At 43.6% G+C, this 21,334-nt stretch overlaps 1 protein-coding gene across 1 annotated transcript in view; it reads right to left on the reverse strand.

Moving 5' to 3' along the window:
- Positions 1–21,334, reverse strand: part of mRpL27 (mitochondrial ribosomal protein L27) — a 79,677-nt gene that overhangs the window by 28,612 nt on the left and 29,731 nt on the right. Inside the window, exon 2 of the mRNA XM_068376217.1 lies at positions 15,041–15,225. Coding sequence (XP_068232318.1) covers positions 15,041–15,225 — 185 coding nt within the window. The remainder of the gene's footprint in view (positions 1–15,040; positions 15,226–21,334) is intronic.

The following is a 21,334-nucleotide window of genomic DNA, read 5'->3' on the forward strand; positions in this document are numbered from 1 at the left end:
AAGGAACATAAAATTCATAATGAGCATGATTTATTACATTGTCTTTGTATAAATATAAAGTAAAACGTTGACTGCCCATATCTCAAAAATATACTTATAGACCTTCAAATTCTACCTTCTTCCTTAGTTTTAAAAATATAGCATTGCAATTTGGTATGTAACTTTTTTCCACTTTTTGTTTTATATTTTTTCTTTATTTTTTCCCCTGATTTTTAGGGTTTATTTATTTAGCATAATGAAAAAAATTCACTTTTAAGAAAAAAAAAAACTCATTTGATTAGAGGTCTAAATCAGGTTTATATAGGGTAGTAATCCCAGGTCTTAATATTAATAATCAAGGGAGGAGATAGAATTTTAAAAACATTCATTTTCAAGATAAATTGCCTTGGGTTGCAAAACCGAAGGTCAGAGGCAAAAATTCTATGCAGTTATGAGATGTCCATGTGAAATGATATCCCTCAGCAGCTACAACTTGCAGAGAAGACATAGCAGACACCAGAGAAAATGTGTCTGCCTTTAACTGGTTTGGAAGTGAAATGATATCCCTGAGCAGCTACAACTTGTTCAGAAGGCATAGCAGACACCAGAGAAAATGTCTGCTCAACCATTAACTCCACCACCCTTAATGCCTTTAGAATGGGGAGTAACCATAACCCATCTGCTTTGCACTTACATAAGCATCCAATTTCTTGGGGAGAACAACCTTAGGGAACCCTTGCAGTTCCACGAAACCTTCAAACTCTTTAGGGTAAACTCCCTATAAAGGGATTACTGTACATTCTTTGGGGAAGGTTGAATACCCTTTTAACAAAAGATTCCTCAGCAATACGACAACCATCTTGACCATTTTGGCGGAAGGGTGTCTTCTGCCATGGGACTGCCTCTCACGAGCAAGCAAAGAGAAATTGTCCTAAGTCTCACAAGACTCCTGAAGATCAGTCCTCTTGGACTTCTTCAATGTTATTTTCTTTTCTTTCTTAAAAGTACAGTCAACTCTTGTTGTCCGTGTACTTGGTTTTTTGCGAATTTCTTATAGTGCAAAAAGGCTAAATCTGACACTAAATTTATTAACCAAGAAAAATCGAAAAAAGAATGCAAGTCACAACGAGAAATTCTGAGTCGGAAATTGCTAAATACAGCATAATATTAAAATGCACAAGTCAAAATGTGAAATGTTATTTTCATAATAAAATAAATTTTTGAATATACTTACCCGGTGATTATAATAGCTGCAACTCTGTTGCTCGACAGAAAACTCTAAGGTAAAATTCGCCAGCGATCGCTACACAGGTTGCGGGTGTGCCCAACAGCGCCATCTGTCGTCCAGATACCCAGTACTCAATGTAAACAAAGAACTCAATTTTCTCCTCGTCCCACTGCGTCTCTATTGGGGAGGAAGGGAGGGTCCTTTAATTTATAATCACCGGGTAAGTATATTCAAAAATTTATTTTATTATAAAAATAACATTTTTCAATATTTAACTTAGCCGGTGATTATAATAGCTGATTCACACCCAGGGGGGTGGGTAGAGACCAGCAAAATATGTTTACATTATTATGAGCTAAGAATTTTTATTTCATTTTAGAAGTTATCAAAATAACAAAAACAAAATAAATAGGTACCTGGTAAGGAAGTCGACTTGAACAATTACTCTGCCTTTTTAAGTACGTCTTCCTTACGGAGCCTCGCGATCCTCTTAGGATGCTGATCGACCCCTAGGATCTGAAGTATCAAGGGTTGCAACCCATACAACAGGACCTCATCAAAACCCCTAATCTAGGCGCTTCTCAAGAAATGACTTTGACCACCCGCCAAATCAACCAGGATGCGAAAAGCTTCTTAGCCTTCCGGACAACCCAAAAACAACAATAAAAACATTTCAAGAGAAAGATTAAAAAGGTTATGGAATTAGGGAATTGTAGTGGTTGAGCCCTCACCCACTACTGCACTCGCTGCTACGAATGGTCCCAGTGTGTAGCAGTTCTTGTAAAGAGACTGGACATCTTTCAAGTAAAATGACGCGAACACTGACTTGCTTCTCCAATAGGTTGCGTCCATTATACTTTGCAGAGATATATTTTGCTTAAAGGCCACGGAAGTTGTTACAGCTCTAACTTCGTGCGTCTTCACCTTAAGCAAAGTTCGGTCTTCCTCACTCAGATGTGAATGAGCTTCTCGTATTAACAATCTGATAAAGTCTGACCAAGCATTCTTTGACAAAGGCAAGGATGGTTTCTTAACTGAACACCATAAAGCTTCAGATTGGCCTTGTAAAGGTTTAGTACGCTTTAAATAGAACTTAAGAGCTCTAACAGGGCATAAGACTCTTTCTAGTTCATTGCCTACGATCTCCGATAAGCTGGGGATATCGAAAGATTTAGGCCAAGGCCGAGAAGGCAGCTCATTTTTGGCTAGAAAACCAAGTTGTAGCGAACAAGTGGCTTTTTCTGACGAAAATCCTATGTTCTTGCTGAAGGCATGAATCTCACTGACTCTTTTAGCCGAGGCTAAGCATACCAGGAAAAGAGTCTTAAGAGTGAGATCTTTCAGGGAGGCTGATTGTAACGGCTCCAACCTGTCTGATATGAAGAATCTTAGTACCACGTCTAAATTCCATCCAGGGGTAGCCAAACGACGCTCCTTGGTGGTCTCAAAAGACTTAAGGAGGTCTTGCAGATCTTTATGATTGGAAAGATCTAAGCCTCTATGCCGGAAGACCGATGCCAACATGCTTCTGTAGCCCTTGATAGTGGGAGCTGAAAGGGATCGTCCTTTTCTCAGGTATAAGAGAAAAACAGCTATTTGAGCTACAGAGGTACTGGTCGAGGATACAGAAACTGACTTGCACCAGTCTCGGAAGACTTCCCACTTCGATTGGTAGACTCTAATGGAAGAAGCTCTCCTTGCTCTAGCAATCGCACTGGCTGCTTCCTTCGAAAAGCCTCTAGCTCTCGAGTCTTTCGATAGTCTGAAGGCAGTCAGACGAAGAGCGTGGAGGCTTTGGAGTACCTTCTTTACGTGTGGCTGACGTAGAAGGTCTACCCTTAGAGGAAGACTACTGGGAACGTCTTCTAACCATCGAAGTATCTCGGTGAACCATTCTCTCGCGGGCTAGAGGGAAGCAACTAACGTCAACCTTGTCCCTTCGTGAGAGACGAACTTCTGCAGTACCTTGTTGACAATCTTGAACGGTGGGAATGCGTAGAGATCCAGATGTGACCAATCTAGGAGGAAAGCATCTATATGTATTGCTGCTGGGTCCGGGACTGGAGAGCAATAGATTGGAAGCCTCTTGGTCAGCGAGGTTGCAAAGAGATCTATGGATGGTTTTACCCCAAGTGGCCCAAAGTCTCTTGCACACATCCTTGTGGAGGGTCCATTCGGTTGGAATTACTTGCCCTTTCCGACTGAGACAATCTGCTATGACGTTCAAGTCGCCTTGGATGAACCTCGTTACTAGGGAGATGTCTTGACCTTTTGACCAGATGAGCAGGTCCCTTGTGATCTCGTACAACGTCAGTGAGTGGGTACCTCCTTGTTTGGAGATGTACGCCAAGGCCGTGGTGATGTCCGAGTTAACTTCCACCACTTTGCCTCGAAGGAGAGACTTGAAGCTTTTCAAGGCCAGATGTACTGCCAACAGCTCCTTGCAGTTGATATGCATGCTCCTCTGACTCGAGTTCCACAGTCCTGAGCATTCCCGACCGTCTAGTGTCGCGCCCCAGCCCACGTCCGATGCGTCCGAGAAGAGAACGTGGTTGGGAGTCTGAACAGCCAGGGGAAGACCCTCTCTTAGGTTGATATTGTCCTTCCACCAAGTCAGACAAGACTTTATCTTTTCGGAAACCGGGATCGAGACCGCTTCTAGCGTCTTGTCCTTTTTCCAGTGAAAAGCTAGATGGTATTGAAGAGGACGGAGGTGTAGTCTTCCTAGTGACACAAACTGTTCCACGGATGACAGCGTCCCTACCAGACTCATCCACAGCCTGACTGAGCAGCGTTCCTTCTTCAGCATCTTCTGGATGGATAGCAGGGCTTGATCTATTCTGGGGGCTGATCGTCTTGTTGTTCAGCAACGTCCTCATCAGAGGGTTCCTCATCCGAAAACTGATGAGGAAACGGCAACGGAGTGGGCAACGTCTGGCTCGCTGAGTCCGGTCGCACTGGTGGATGCGTGACGGAGCCGGACGCAATATCATGGAACTGCTGCACAGTCTGTGAACTGTCAACAACCATGGGTGCGCGAGGAAGCACAGCGTCAACCCGAGACTGTCTAGACCGTCTGGGTTGTGCAGTCAACACCCTACCGGGTTGCTGAGGTTGACGCACTGCGTCAAAACAAGTCACCTCTGCTGGTTGTTGAACGTCCTGAACGTCAACAACCACCTCCGAGCGTCGCTTAACGTCAACGTGCGGCTGGCAACCCACACTGGGTCGCATCGGTGGAGGAACCACCTCAACTGGCAGACGCGAGTAGGTTACCTCAGCGTCAACAGGGCGCACAACCGACCGGTTGGAAGGTTGTTGGCCAGAAGGTTCGGTAGCAACCTTCTCCGCATTAAAGTCCTCTATCAAGGACGCAAGCTTGGACTGCATGTCTTGCAGCAAAGCCCATTTAGGGTCTACGGGAGCAGGTGTGGCAACAGACGGGGTTAGCGACTGAGGCGGGTACCGTTTACCATCCCTGAAAGCCTTGTTATGCGTGACATAATTGTACAGCAAAACTTCAAAAGGCTCGAAAACAGCTGTGAAGTTGACCTGTAAACAACTTGGAGCGTCTCCTGGCGAGGCGCCAGGGAGAGTCTACGAGAATTGAGAAGTCTATCTGGGCAGAGGCAGGAACTCCCAAGCCGAGAACTTCTCTCGTGTCATATCAGACTCTCGCTCTATAAACCAGTTTAAAAGAAGGGAAAGCAAAGGCTGTATCCCCCAAACTCCTCCTGGTGAAAAACCAGTCGCCTAGCCAACGTAAAGCTCTCTAGGAGAGCGAGAGAGCACTAGCTTAAAAACAACGGCTTCGAAGTAGCTAGGCCTAGTGTAAGCTCTGACGTTTAGGCGAACGAGGAGCAGCAGTTACAAAAAGATCCGGACAAAGATCCTTAAAAAAATCATCATGATTTAATTAAAGTCCATAGGAGGCTAAGCAGCTTTAGGCTCCTCTCCATCTGACAGAGTCCTCAAGGGAATATCAGTAGGAGGGGGAACAGCAATTTCCTCATCTACAGGAACCTTGTCCGATAAAAGCTGAGTCTCAAGCAAGGGAGAGACCTACCGTGGTGGCAATGCTTTACAAGCAGAGTCCACACTCACTGGTGCATTAGTAGCGGACCAGAACGCAACGTCATGTAACTGCTTGACAGTCTGTGAACTGTCAACAACTGAACTGTCAACCACAACAGGTGCGTGAGGACGCACAGCGTCCACTCGAGACTGCTTTGACTGCCTAGACTGAGCAGTCAAAACAACTCTAGAATGCGGAGGTTGACGCACAGCGTCAAAACAAATCAACTCCGATTGTTAGTGAACGTCTTGAACGTCAACAGGAGCCTCAGCAAGTGGCCTAACGTCCAAATGCGGCTGAAAAACCACACGAGACCGCATCGAGTATGGTTCTAAACAACCTGACTGACGTGACTAAGCTACGCCAACGTTAACAGTAAGCACAAAGGAACGTTAGGTTGGCTGAAAGCCAGGATATCGATGAGATAAACGGCTAGACTCAACGGACTAATCAGCAGAATAGTCTTCCATAAGGGAGGCAAGCATATACTGCATGTCTTGCCATACAACCCATTAAGGATCAACGGAAATGGTTGTGGTAAGAGACGAGGGTAACGTCTGTGACCGCAACACTTTGCCTACAAAAAAAGACTCTCGGAGTCTGTGTTACGCTTTTGTTAGGCGGCGAGCAGTTATCCGATGACTGCATAGGGTCAGAGCTGTCCTAATGGTTGTAACCAGGACGCTGGACCTGTCCTGAAAGGACTGACTTTCGCTTAAGGGCTTCGAAACCTTGTGACAGGTTTCTTATGCGAACAGCCTACGGATGACGAGGAGAAACAACGTCTCTCTCGTCTTATGGTAGGGGAGATCTTGGTAAGATACACCCGATACCATAGAGGGAAAACGTCTGTTCGTTGGTCAAGGCCTCTCGAACCCATAAGTCGTTTGACATTACTTCTCCCCTGGGCTTGGGAGCATGTAAGAGGTCCCGGACTAGGTGAACGACAGGCACGAACAGACGAACCCTCGGACGCAACACTGTAACACTTTGCGCATATCACTTTATCACTTCGATTTTCTGTTTTGCACTTATTTCACTGAAATTTTTACTGATTTCTACCTGAAACACGCAATTCTACCCTTCATTAAAAGGTAGTAATTGCGAAATCAGTCGTATAATGCAAGCTCATTAATACCAGCAAAAAACAGAAAACATATTTAAAGATAAAAAAAAAATCAGTGGCTGGGAAAGAGACTAAACACTAGTTCATAAAACTACGTTTTCAATCTCTCACCGCACATAGCCTGGGGACGAGAATAAAAAACTAAAACGTTTATCCTTCCTCCCCGTACAGCGACTAGGGACGAGAGTAACACGAGAACAACGTTACCCGCTTGAACGGAACGTTTTCTCTCCTCTCTCTCCCTCCGTCTCTATCTCTCTCTCTCTTTCTCTCTTGATTTCGCACCTAAGAGAAGAGCCCAATTATATTTCGTCAAAAAAACATGTTATTTGACTAAAGGAAAAAACTGAAAGGTTTTTCAAATAAAAAGTTCCTTTAAAATAGAATTTAAAACATTTAAGCTAAGAAAGAATGAACAAAACGTCAGAATCGATTTACTCTTACTGCAAAGTGAAACCGTGATACACTCTCTCTCTATCGTAACGATAGAGCGCATGTTGAACGTCCTGAACGTCAACAACTGCGTAGCATAAATAAACTAAACGTTAGTTCATCTTTGAAAACAGTACGAAGACTATCAAAGAAATTCTTTCATAAAATATTACATTTAAAAAGTTTTAAATCCTTAGCTCTTTAAAAGCTAATTACGATATAAAGGGCTCAACGTTGATTAACTTCGGTTTCCAAGTTAGGACCGCCTACTCTCAGGAAAGGTCTATATAAACAAAACATTAAAATTATTTTTATATGTTTATAATAAATGGAAAGTTAATCGAAGAGGCCTAATAAAGGCGGAGAGATATAAAATATATAGAGGAAAATCTATAACGTGATATAATTACTAAAAGCCTAAACACACTTCCGCTAAGGGAAGGGTCGGCCATTTAAAAGTGAAAGAAAGTCCATACTCTCTTTGTCACCATAATTAAATCTATCCAAAACGAGTTCAAGATTTAAGATGAAGATAAAACACCTGCATAGCGAAAGCTCAAAACTAGAATAGTGTACTTCACCAATTAGTTGTGAAAACAAATCCAGTTTAGCAACAGCGAATAAGCACGTCTTGTCGGGAGCACGACAGAGAGAAAATTGAGTTCTTTGTTTACATTGAGTACTGGGTATCTGGACGACAGATGGCGCTGTTGGGCACACCCGCAACCTGTGTAGCGATCGCTGGCGAATTTTACCTTAGAGTTTTCTGTCGAGCAACAGAGTTGCAGCTATTATAATCACCGGCTAAGTTAAATATTGAAAAATTTAGCATTAGAAATTGGTAAATAATACTGTACAGTACAGTATTAGAAATCGCCAAAGAACAAAAGTCAAAACGTGAAATTTTGAGATACAAATAGACAAATACAGCGTAACAAAAACCGCAAGTCAAAACATGAAATTTTGAGATACAAATAGACAAATACAGCGTAACAAAAACCGCAAGTCAAAACATGAAATTTTGAGATACAAATAGACAAATACAGCGTAACAAAAACTGCAAGTCAAAACGTGAAATTTAGCATTAAAAATCTGCAAATAATACTATAAAATATTTTAATTATAAAATAAATTTTTGAATATACTTACCCGGTGAATATATAATAGCTGCTACTCAGCGGCTCGACAGAAAACACACTCAAAAACTCGCGAGCGATCGCTATGAAGGTTGCGGGTGTGACCACCAGCGCCAACTATCGGCCAGATACCACTCTTGCATGTAAACAAACCCTTCAATTCTTCTCGTCCCGCTGCGTCTCTATTGGGGAGGAAGGGAGGGCCTTTAATTTATATATTCACCGGGTAAGTATATTCAAAAATTTATTTTATAATTAAAATATCATTTTTAAAAATTTAACTTAGCCGGTGAATATATAATAGCTGATTCACACCCAAGGCGGTGGGTAGAGACCAGAGTTAATTAAGTTTACAGCGTATAAGCTAAGAGTTTTTGACAGTTATCAATATAACAAAATCAAAATATATAGGTACCTGGTAAGGAAGTTGACTTAGACGATTACTCTGCCTTGTAAGTCTTTCTTCCTCACGAAGCCCAGCGATCCTCTTAGGATGCTGAAAGACTCCCAGGAGCTGAAGTATAAAGGGTTGCAACCCATACTAACAGGACCTCATCAAACCCCTAATCTGGGCGCTCTCAAGAAATGACTTTGACCACCCGCCAAATCAACAAGGATGCGAAAGGCTTCTTAGCCTTCCGTACATCCCAAAAAACATTTCAAGAGACAGATTAAAAAGGATATTGGAATTAGGGTAATGTAGTGGTAGAACCCTCACCCACTACTGCACTCGCTGCAACGAATGGACCCAGTGTGTAGCAGTCCTCGTAAAGAGTCTGGACATCTTTTAAGTAAAATGACGCGAACACTGACTTGCTTCTCCAAAAAGTCGCGTCCATAATACTTTGCAGAGATTTATTTTGCTTGAAGGCCACGGAGGTCGCTATAGTTCTAACTTCGTGCGTCTTAACCTTAAGCAACCATCGGTCTTTCTCATTCAAGTGAGAATGAGCTTCTCGTATTAAAAAATCTGATAAAATATGACAAAGCATTCTTTGACATAGGCAATGATGGTTTCTCAACTGAGCACCATAATGCCTCAGATTTACCTCGTAATGACTTAGTACGAGCTAAATAGAACTTAAGAGCTCTAACAGGACATAATACTCTTTCCAGTTCGTTGCCTACGATCTCTGATAAGCAAGGAATATCAAAAGATTTAGGCCAAGGACGAGAAGGCAGTTCATTTTTTGGCCAGGAAACCAAGTTGAAGTGAACAAGTGGCTTTTTCTGTAGAAAAAACCGATGTTCTTACTGAAGGCATGAAGTTCACTGACCCTTTTAGCCGAAGCCAAGCACACTAGGAAAAGTGTCTTGAGGGTGAGATCCTTCAGGGAGGCTGAATGTAATGGCTCAAACCTGTCTGACATGAGGAACCTTATGACCACGTCTAAGTTCCATCCAGGAGTTACCAAACGACGTTCCTTAGAGGTCTCGAAAGACTTAAGGAGATCTTGGAGATCTTTATTGTTGGAAAGATCTAAGCCTCTATGTCGAAAGACCGAAGCCAACATGCTCCTGTAGCCCTTAATCGTGGGAGCTGAAAGGGAGCGAACCTTTCTCAGATGTAAAAGAAAATCTGCAATTTGGGCTACAGAGGTACTGGACGAGGACACAGATGCTGACTTGCACCAGTCTCAAAAGACTTCCCACTTCGACTGGTATACTCTAATGGTAGAAGCTCTCCTCGCTCTTGCAATCGCACTGGCTGCCTCCTTCGAAAAGCCTCGAGCTCTTGAGAGTCCTTCGATAGTCTGAAGGAAGTCAGACGAAGAGCGGGGAGGCTTTGATGGACATTCTTTACGTGGGGCTGACGTAACAGATCTACCCTTAGAGGAAGACTTCTTGGAAAGTCTACCAGCCATTGAAGTACCTCGGTGAACCACTCTCTCGCGGGTCAGAGGGTAGCAACCAACGTCAACCTTGTCCCTTCGTGAGAGGCGAACTTCTGCAGTACCTTGTTGACTATCTTGAATGGTGGGAATGCATATAAGTCCAGAAGAGACCAATCCAGTAGAAACGCGTTTATGTGGATTGCTTCTGTATCTAGGACTGGAGAGCAATAGATTGGTAACCTTTTGGTCAACGAGGAGGCAAAGAGGTCTATGGTGGGTTGACCCCAAGTAGCCCAAAGACTCTTGCCCACGTCCTTGTGGAGGGTCCATTCCGTGTGTATCACCTGACCCCTCCGACTGAGACAGTCTGCCAAGACGTTCAAGTCCCCCTGGATGAATCTCGTCAACAGGGAGATGCCTCGATTTCTTGACCATAAGAGAAGGTCCCTTGCGATCTCGAGCAGCGTGAAGGAGTGTGTGCCTCCTTGCTTGGAGATGTACGCCAAAGTTGTGGTGTTGTCTGAGTTGACCTCTACCACTTAGTTTCGAAGGAGCTTTCGAATATCATCAAGGCCAAGTGGACTGCTAATAGCTCCTTGCCGTTGATGTGCATGCTCTTCTGACTTGAGGTCCACAGACCCGAGCATTCCCGACCGTCCAGGGTCGCATCCCAACCCAAATCCGACGCGTCTGAGAACAACACGTGGTTTAGGTTCTTGACTGCTAGGGATAGTCCCTCTCTCAGACTGATATTGCCGTCCCACCATTTCAGGCATGCCTTTACTGGTTCGGAGACTGGGAATGATACCGTCTCTAACGTCTTGTCCTAGTTCCAGTGAGAGGCTAAATGGAACCGGAGAGGCAGAAGGTGTAGTCTCCCTAGTGAGACAAACTGCTCCAGGGATGAGAGAGTCCCTACGAGACTGTTCCAACTCCTGACTGAACAAACGTTTTCTTTTCAGCATTAGTTGGACTTCGAGTAGGGCTTGTTCTATTCGGTGGCAGACGGAAAAGCACGAAAAAAAACTGGACTGCGAATCTCCATCCCCAAATATAGAATAATCTGGGATGGGATCAGTTGGGACTTTTAGGTTGACCAAAAGTCCCAACTCCCTGGCCAGACTCAACGTCCAATGTAGATCCTGCAGACAGCGAAGACTGGACGATGCTCTGAGAAGCCAGTCGTCCAAGTACAGGGAGGCTCGGATCCCCGATAGATGGAGGGACTGGTAGACTTCATCGTGAAGTTTGTCTTGACAATGAACACATTGAGCGCACTTGCCTCTTACGTACTCCTGCAGTGAACATGGCTGCCCGATCATTGGAGCCATCCCTGAGGGACTTGTTCCTGCAGAGAACGTGACTGTCAGATCATAGGAGCCATCCCTGAAAGCCTTGTTTATGCATGACATAATTGTACAGCAAAACTTCAAACGCTCGAAAATAGCTCTGAAGTCGACCATAAAATCTTGGAGCGTCTCATGGCCAGGCGCCAGGGAGAGTCTATGAGGTTTGAGAAGTCTATCTGGGCAGAGGCAGGAACTCCCAAGCCGAGAACTTCTCTCGTGTCATCAGACACTCGCTCTATAAGCCAGCTTAAAAGTAGGGAAAGCAAAGGCTGTCTCCCCCAAACTCCTCTTGGTGATAAACCAGTCGCCTAGCAAACGTAAAGCTCTCTTAGAAGAGCGAGAGAGCACTAGCTTATAAAACAACGGCTTCGAAGTAGCTAGGCCTAGTGTAAACTCTGACGTTTAGGCGAACGAGGAGCAGCAGTTACAAAAAGATCCGGACAAAGATCCTTAAAAATCAGTATGATTTATTTAAAGTCCATAGAGGGCTAAGCAGCTTTAGGCTCCTCTCCGTCTGACAGAGTCCTCAAGGGAATATCAGTAGGAGGGGGAACAGCAACTTCCTCATCTGAAGGAACCTTGTACGACAATAGCCGAGTCTCAAGCAAGGGAGAGACCTACCGTGGTGGCAATGCTTTACAAGCAGAGTCCACACGCACTGGTGCATTAGTAGCGGACCAGGACGCAACGTCATGTAACTGCTTGACAGTCTGTGAACTGTCAACAACAACAGGTGCGTGAGGACGCACAGCGTCCACTCGAGACTGCTTTGACCGCCTAGTCTGAGCAGTCAAAACAACTCTAGAATGCGGAGGTTGACGCTCAGCGTCAAAACAAGTCAACTCCGATGGTTGGTGAACGTCCTGAACGTCAACAGGAGCATCAGCAAGTGGCCTAACGTCCAAATGCGGCTGAAAATCCACACGAGACCGCATCGAGTGTGGTTCTAAACAACCTGACTGACGTGACTAAGCTACGCCAACGTCAACAGGACGCACAAAGGAACGTTTGGGTGGCTGAAGGCCAGGATCTCAATGAGATAAACGGCTAGGCTCAACGGACTTATCGGCAGAATAGTCTTCCATAAGGGAGGCAAGCTTATTCTGCATGTCTTGCCGTACAACCCATTTAGGATCAACGGGAATGGTTGCGGTAAGAGACGAGGGTAACGTCTGTGACTGCAAAACCTTGCCTACAAAAAGACTCTCGGAGTCTGTGTTACGCTTTTGTTTAGGCGGCGAGCAGTCTTCCGATGACTGCATAGGGTCAGAGCTGTCCTAATAGTTAAAACCAGGACGCTGGACCTGTCCTGAAAGGACTGACTTTCGCTTAAAGGGGCCTCGAAACCTTGTTCACGGTTTCTTATGCGAAAAGCCTTCGGATGACGAGGAGAAAATCGTCTCTCTCGCCTTATGGTAGGGGTGATCTTGGTGAGATACGCCTGATACCAGAGGGAACGTCTGTTCGCTGATCAAGGCCTCTCGAACCCATAAGTCGTACGACATTACTTCTCCCCTGGGCTTGGGAGCTTGCAAGAGGTCCCGGACTAGGCGAACGACAGGCACGAACAGACGAACCCTCGGTCGCAACACTGATAACACTTTGCGCAATATCACTTTATCACTACGATTTTCTGTTTTGCACTTATTTCACTGAAATCGAATTTTTTAACAATTCACATTAGGTATGAATAAAACTGATTTCTACCTGAAGCACGCAATTCTACCCTCATCAAAAGGTTATAATTGCGAAATCAGTCGTATAATGTAAGCACATTAATACCAGCAAAAAAAAACAGTAAACATACTTTAAGATAAAAAGATCAGTGGCTGGGGAAGAGACTAAACACTAGTTCATTCAAAACTACGTTTACAATCTCTCACCGTACAGTGCCTTGGGATGAGAATAAAAAACTAAAAACGTTTTATCCTTTCTCCCCGTACAGAGACTAGGGACGAGAGTAACTCGAGAACAACGTTACTCGCTTGGGACGAGATAAAGATCGGAACGTTCTCTCTCCTCTCTCTCTCTCTCCGTCTCTATCTCTCTCTCTTGATTTCGCACCGAAGAGAAGAGCCCACTTACGTTTCGTCAAAAAACAGGATATATGACCAAAGGAAAAAACTGAAAGGTTTTTCAATTAAAAAGTTCCTTTAAAATAGAATTTAAAACATTTAAGCTTTGAAAGAAGAATGAACAAAACGTCAGAATCGATTTACTCTTTCTGCAAAGTGAAACCGTGATACTCTCTCTCTCTATCGTAACGATAGAGCGCAAACTGCGTAGCATAAATAAACTAAACGTTAGTTCATCTTTGAAACAGTACGAAGACTATTCAAAGAAAATCTTTCATAAAATATCTACTAAAAAATATTCATTTAATAAGTTTTAAATCATTAGCTCTGTAAAAGTTATTTACGATTGAAAGGGCTCAACGTTGTTTAACTTCGGTTTCCAAGTTAGGACCGCCTACTCTCAGGAAAGGTCGCATATAAACAAATCATTAAAATTTATCTTGATGTTTATTATAAATGGAAAGCTAATCGAAGAGGCCTAATAAAGGTGGGTGAGATATAAAATATATAGAGGAAAATCTATAATTAATTTATAACGTGATAAGATAATTGCTAAAAGCCTAAACACACTTCCGTACTAAGGGAAGGGTCGGCCATTTAAAAGTCAAGGAAAGTCCAAAAAACAATCCAAAGTCATCAAAAATTAAATCTATCCAAAAACGAGTTCAAGATTCAAGTTGAAGATAAAACACCTGCACTGCGAAAGCTCAAACCAAAATGAAGTACTTCACCAAATATGTTGAGAAAACTCCAGGTTCTATAGCGAGTAATGATACGTCTTGTCGTCAAGGTCGACAGAGAAGAATTGAAGGGTTTGTTTACATGCAAGAGTGGTATCTGGCCGATAGTTGGCGCTGGTGGTCACACCCGCAACCTTCATAGCGATCGCTCGCGAGTTTTTGAGTGTGTTTTCTGTCGAGCCGCTGAGTAGCAGCTATTATATATTCACCGGCTAAGTTAAATATTTAAAAACACCGTATTAAAATAAACAAAGAACTCTATAAATCAAAACATGAAATTTAAGGGTTGGAAATCATGAAAGGATACTGTATAAAGTTAGGAAATTATATCAATGATACCCTGTGAATTACATGTGGGCATATTCTCAATACTATCACTGGTAATTTCCGTTGTTAAAATAAACCTTAAATTGATAATAAAGAAGTAGAAAAAAGGCTTAAATGAAGCTCAGTTAACATAAAAAACCAAGATTCTTTTATAGTTCTTTCAATATATATATATACATTATGTTCTCAGCTAAAACTAGATGAAAATGTATCTGGACATCCATGTCTGTTTCACCAGGCATGTTTTTAACATATAACGACGTCATCATAGCGAAGGAGCTAAGTGCGAGGGAAAAATCCAACAGCACGCAGAGAGATACAAAGAGCAGCATCACATCCCTCGGGCAGGCGAGTTAATTCCCCTCATCCTTGATCGTCTACTCAATTCAATAGCCATACCATTTTGTGTCACACAATACTCTTGATTGAAATGACTAAAGGTTTGTATTTGCATAAGAACAAATGGTCTGGATTATCCTCTATTTTTTTTACCAGGTAATTTATCAGTGTAAATATGCACTCCATGCTGTACATAAGTCTTGCACTGAAGGTAGTGTGCTTATCACTAAAATATGACAAGGTATTTGAAACCAAGCAAGGATCTTTCTTATATTACTAATCACTTTACAGTAAAAATATAAAAAAAACTCCAGTTATCTTCACATAAAATTAAAGCTTGCATGAAAATCACAAAAAATTACAGTAATTACAAACTATTCAAAGAAAAAAAATAATTACATTTAATCCAGGATGAAAATTCAGTCCTAACTGTCGCACTATGATGGTACCTCTAGTGACTTCAGTAGAGTCTACTTTTTTTATGCCACGACCTTTTCCTCTTGGTCTTCCAACTCTGTTTTTGCTACTTCCTCCAGTTTTTTTGCTGGCATTTCGAACACAAGATAAAAGTACACTGGGTTTCTCTGAAAAACAATATCAAAGTACTGTAATACAATAATATAATTTTTTAAAGGAATTTGTATTTTCTCTAATCATACAAACCTGAATCCCTTAATAGGAGTATGACTTCAATTTGGCTGAAACGACCATTAAAATTTTTTACGAGGTTGTAACTACTGACAGGGGGTGAGAAACAGCCCTGTCGGTCAACTAGATGCTCACCTTTGACCTTAAGGCCTACGCCTAGCAATTATGGGGTGGTTGAGGCAAGAAATATAACTTAAAGGATTTATGTTTGTACTGTATAGTTAGGAAAAATACAATTCACTTTTAAAATTTGTGACTCGTTCCTATATGATTACAAACCAACATACTTTAATAGGAGACTGATTCTTACGGAATAGGAAGTCTTTATGAACCAAAATTTGGCTGGTTTAAATTTCCCAGGAAATGCAGGAGCCTCTAGTCCTGTATAGGAATGAAGGTGATAACTCATGTCAACCTTCTAACAGTTTGAGCATGAAGATGACACAAGTGTTAGGCTATATCCATTCCAAGAGTAAATGGTAATCGGACATGGAAGAAGCTATATACTTGGATAGGATGTGTTGTCCGAATGTAATGCATACAGTACGCATCTAAGAAATGGTTTGAATACATTTTATCTCCTTAACAGATCTTGTCTGGAGAGAAAGGCTACTCGGTTGTGAAGCTCACTGGCACTGCCACATGGTCTAGCTCATAATGAACAAGACTGCTGCACCCTCAAGAGAAGGGGATGAAAGAAGGCTAGAAGGCCAGTCAATCTACCTTTCATTCTAGGCTTATGCCAAAACCCTTATCTTAGACAAGATTCACGTTGTCTTGTGAGAGAGCTAGGCTTGGCTATGTAACCTGTTGAGTAGCAACCAGAGGAACAAGGGTCAAAGTACCCCAGGACCTCTGACTACTCCTGCAGATAGTGGTAGGTTAAAGATATCTGCATTAGCAAACACCCCTCTCAATACCCGAGCCTTTGAAAGGTTATTCCCGATTGCTAAGGACACGATGAGCCCTTGCACAGCTAGTGGTCTTGCAAGGCTAGAAAGAAACTGTGTTATTAGATATCTTTCACTTTATCTTGCCGGTGGTAAGAAATGTCTTTGGAACTCAGGCCTGAAGTGCCAAATCCTTCTAAGATAGAACAGTGAAGCCAATCATTTTGGTGCCACTTAGATGCCTCTTAAGTACATATGGAGAAGGAATTGAATCTGGTATTGTGGGCAGCTAGGACTTAGTCACAAAATCAGGAACAAGATAAGGAGACCTCCTTCCATCCTTCAAAATGACTAGTGACAAACAAGATGTCAAAAGCTTGTAAACTTGCTTCACTGAAGCTAAGGTAGCCAAAAGACCATCTAGAGAGTTATATCACTGTCTGATGCCTTTCTCAAAGGCTCGAATGGGGTTCGTATAAAAAACCTGAGGACACTAGTCACATCCCATATACTGTAGATAATCAGATACTTGAGAACATCAATTAATGTACATGGTATATTTCAAAGCGATATTCTCTCAGCATCATTAGCAATGTTCAAGTACACAAAAGAGATAAATACCATTTGAAAGTTGAGCCATCTTAAGTGTAATAGAAAAGAAAAAGCAGTCGTGTTCTGCATCAAATGGGGCTGGCATCAAGTTGAGCTAGCAATGAGCTGGCTGCACTGAGTTGACCGTACTTCATCAGCTCCATCGAATTGTACCCAACCCACTCTCAAGGTGTGGCTAACATGGAAGTGTGTTCCAAGTACTTGTAGTAGTTCTCTTGGGAGCTTGATCCACTGCTAAATTAGATTGGACATGGAGACGGGATACCACGGGTATTGGACAGTAATGTATTTTCAAGCCCTTCCCATGATTCTGAAATGGGAAAACAGAGCATTATGAGATTTCTATTTAGCCATGTGGCAAAAAGTCGATCGCCAGTGATCCCCACAGTATATACGTATAGCCTTTCTGTCAGGTGAGGACAGAACTACTGAACTTGCAACCCTAACTTGGCGACTGAATGTGCCTGCTACAACATTCTCTTTGTCACAAATGAACCTTGCTGACAGCTCCACAGTATTTTCCACTACCCAGATGTGCCCCTGATTTGTAAACTTGCAAAGACTGTACGAGACATTCCCTACTTGTTGACAAATGCTATCCCCATTGTGTTGTCACTCATTAACACTACTGAGTGGCATATCAAATTCTGTTGGAAAGCTTGGAATGATAGAAATATGTTATTTTCATTAGTAAAATAAATTTTTGAATATACTTACCCGATGATCATATAGCTGTCAGCTCTGCTGCCCGACAGAAAAACCTACGGGCGGAATATGCCAGCGATCGCTATACAGGTGGGGGTGTACATCAACAGCGCCATCTGTCGAGTAGGTACTCAAGTACTCTATGTCAACACAGAACCAATTTTCTCCTCGGTCCACTGGGTCTCTATTGGGGAGGAAGGGTGGGTCCTTTAATTTATGATCATCGGGTAAGTATATTCAAAAATTTATTTTACTAATGAAAATAACATTTTTCAATATTAAACTTACCCGATGATCATATAGCTGATTCACACCCAGGGGGGTGGGTAGAGACCAGCATATATGTTAACATTAAGAGCTAAGTATTCCGTATTTCATTTTAGCAGTTATTCAAAATAACAAACATAAAATTAATAAGTACCTGGTAAGGAAGTCGACTTGAACAATTACTCTGCCTTTTTAAGTACGTCTTCCTTACTGAGCCTCGCGATCCTCACAGGATGCTGAGCGACTCCTAGGAGCTGAAGTATGAAGGGCTGCAACCCATACTAAAGGACCTCATCACAACCTCTAATCTAGGCGCTTCTCAAGAAAGAATTTAACCACCCGCCAAATCAACCAGGATGCGAAAGGCTTCTTAGCCTTCCGGACAACCCAAAAAACAACAATAAAAAGCATTTCAAGAGAAAGATTAAAAAAGGTTATGGGATTATGGGAATGTAGTGGCTGAGCCCTCACCCACTACTGCACTCGCTGCTACGAATGGTCCCAGGGTGTAGCAGTTCTCGTAAAGAGACTGGACATCTTTAAGGTAAAATGATGCGAACACTGACTTGCTTCTCCAATAGGTTGCATCCATTACACTCTGCAGAGATCTGTTTTGTTTGAAGGCCACTGAAGTTGCGACAGCTCTAACTTCATGTGTCCTTACCTTCAGCAAAGCATGGTCCTCCTCATTCAGATGGGAATGAGCTTCTCGAATTAAAAGTCTGATATAATAAGAAACTGCATTCTTCGACATTGGTAAAGAAGGTTTCTTAATGGCGCACCATAAAGCTTCTGATTGTCCACGTAATGGCTTAGTCCGTTTCAAATAGTACTTAAGAGCTCTTACCGGGCATAGTACTCTTTCTTGTTCATTTCCAACCAAATTAGCAAGGCTTGGAATATCGAACGATTTGGGCCAAGGACGAGAAGGAAGTTCGTTTTTGGCTAAAAAACCAAGCTGTAAGGAACATGTAGCCGTTTCAGATGTAAATCCAATGTTCCTGCTGAAGGCGTGTATCTCACTGACTCTTTTAGCTGTTGCTAAGCAGACGAGGAAAAGAGTTTTCAAAGTGAGATCTTTAAAAGAGGCTGATTGAAGTGGCTCGAACCTTGCTGACATAAGGAATCTTAGTACCACGTCTAAGTTCCAACCTGGTGTGGCCAACCGACGCTCCTTCGAGGTCTCAAAAGACTTAAGGAGGTCCTGTAGATCTTTGTTGTTGGAAAGATCTAAGCCTCTGTGACGGAAGACTGCTGCCAACATGCTTCTGTAACCCTTGATCGTGGGAGCTGAAAGGGATCTTTCCTTCCTTAGGTATAAAAGGAAGTCAGCTATCTGAGTTACAGAGGTACTGGTTGAGGATACTGATTTGGACTTGCACCAACTTCGGAAGACTTCCCACTTCGACTGGAAGACTTTGAGAGTGGATGTCCTCCTAGCTCTAGCAATCGCTCTGGCTGCCTCCTTCGAAAAGCCTCTAGCTCTCGAGAGTCTTTCGATAGTCTGAAGGCAGTCAGACGAAGAGCGTGGAGGCTTGGGTGTACCTTCTTTACATGCGGCTGACGCAGAAGGTCCACTCTTAGAGGAAGTGTTCTGGGAACGTCTACTAGCCATTGCAGTACCTCGGTGAACCATTCTCTCGCGGGCCAGAGGGGAGCAACCAACGTCAACCTTGTCCCTTCGTGAGAGGCGAACTTCTGCAGTACTCTGTTGACAATCTTGAACGGGGGGAACGCATAAAGGTCTAGATGGGACCAATCCAGAAGAAAGGCATCTATGTGAACTGCTGCTGGGTCCGGAATCGGTGAACAATAATTTGGGAGCCTCTTGGTCATCGAGGTTGCGAACAGATCTATGGTGGGTTGGCCCTACAATGCCCATAGTTTGTTGCATACATTCTTGTGAAGGGTCCACTCTGTTGGGATGATTTGACCCTTCCGGCTGAGGCGGTCTGCCATGACATTTATGTCGCCTTGAATGAACCTCGTTACTAGGGATATGTTTCGATCTCTTGACCAGGTGAGGAGGTCCCTTGCGATCTCGTACAACTTCATCGAATGAGTCCCTCCTTGCTTGGAGATGTACGCCAGGGCTGTGGTGTTGTCGGAGTTCACCTCCACCACCTTGCCTAGAAGGAGGGACTTGAAGCTTCTCAAGGCCAGATGAACTGCCAGTAGCTCCTTGCAGTTGATGTGTAACTCGCTTTGAACCGCATTCCACGTGCCCGAGCATTCCCGACCGTCCAACGTCGCACCCCAGCCCGTGTCCGATGCGTCCGAGAAGAGAAGGTGGTCGGGGGTCTGAACAGCCAGTGGCAGACCCTCCCTGAGGAGAATGTTGTTCTTCCACCAAGTCAGTGACGACTTCATCTTCTCGGAAATAGGAACCGAGACCGCTTCTAGCGTCTTGTCCTTTCTCCAGTGAGTAGTTAAGTGAAATTGAAGGGGGCGAAGGTGGAGTCTCCCTAACGCGATGAACTGGTCCAGTGATGAAAGCGTCCCTATCAGACTCATCCACTGTCTGACTGAACATCGGTCCTTCTTCAGCATGGACTGGATGCATTCTTGGGCTTGACTGATTCTGGGGGCCGACGGAAAAGCCCGAAAAGCTTGACTCTGAATCTCCATTCCTAGGTATACTATAGTTTGGGATGGGACGAGTTGGGACTTTTCTATATTGACCAGGAGACCCAATTCCTTGGTCAGATCTAGAGTCCACTGTAGATTCTCCAGACAGCGACGACTTGACGGAGCTCTTAAAAGCCAGTCGTCCAAATAGAGGGAGGCTCTGATGTTTGCTAAATGCAGGAATTTGGCAATATTCCTCATCAGTTTGGTAAAAACTAGAGGTGCCGTACTTAGGCCAAAGCACAGGGCTTGGAACTGGTATACAACCTTCCCGAAAACGAACCTTAGAAAAGGTTGGGAATCTGGGTGGATGGGGACGTGAAAGTAAGCGTCCTTTAGGTCTAACGAGACCATCCAGTCTTCCTTCCTGACCGATGCTAGAACCGACTTTGTCGTCTCCATGGTGAACGTCTGCTTTGTGACAAAGACATTCAGAGAACTGACGTCTAGCACCGGTCTCCACCCTCCTGTCTTCTTCGGCACTAAGAAGATGCGGTTGTAGAAGCCCGGGGATTGATGGTCCCGGACTATGACTACCGCTCCCTTTTGTAGTAAGAGAGACACCTCTTGCTGTAAAGCTAGCCTCTTGTCCTCCTCTCTGTACCTGGGAGAGAGGTTGATGGGAGTCGTTGCTAGAGGGGGCTTGCGCAAGAATGGAATCTTGTACCCCTCCCTGAGTAACTTCACAGACTGTACATCTGCGCCCCTGTTCTCCCAGGCCTGCCAGTAGTTCTTGAGCCTGGCTCCCACTGCTGTCTGAAGAAGGTGGCAGTCAGACTCTGCCTCTAGAGGACTTGGAACCCTTCTTCTTGCTCCCACGTTGACTTCCGGCACGAGCACCTCCTCTGCTGGAGGCTCTGCCACGAAAGGGCGGAATGAACCTTGACGCTGGAGTGTCCATCCTGGGTCTAGGTACGGAGGGCAAAGGGGTGACTTTGCGTGC

This window comes from Palaemon carinicauda, chromosome 1, assembly GCF_036898095.1.
Source record: "Palaemon carinicauda isolate YSFRI2023 chromosome 1, ASM3689809v2, whole genome shotgun sequence".
NCBI classification, from domain to species: domain Eukaryota; kingdom Metazoa; phylum Arthropoda; class Malacostraca; order Decapoda; family Palaemonidae; genus Palaemon; species Palaemon carinicauda.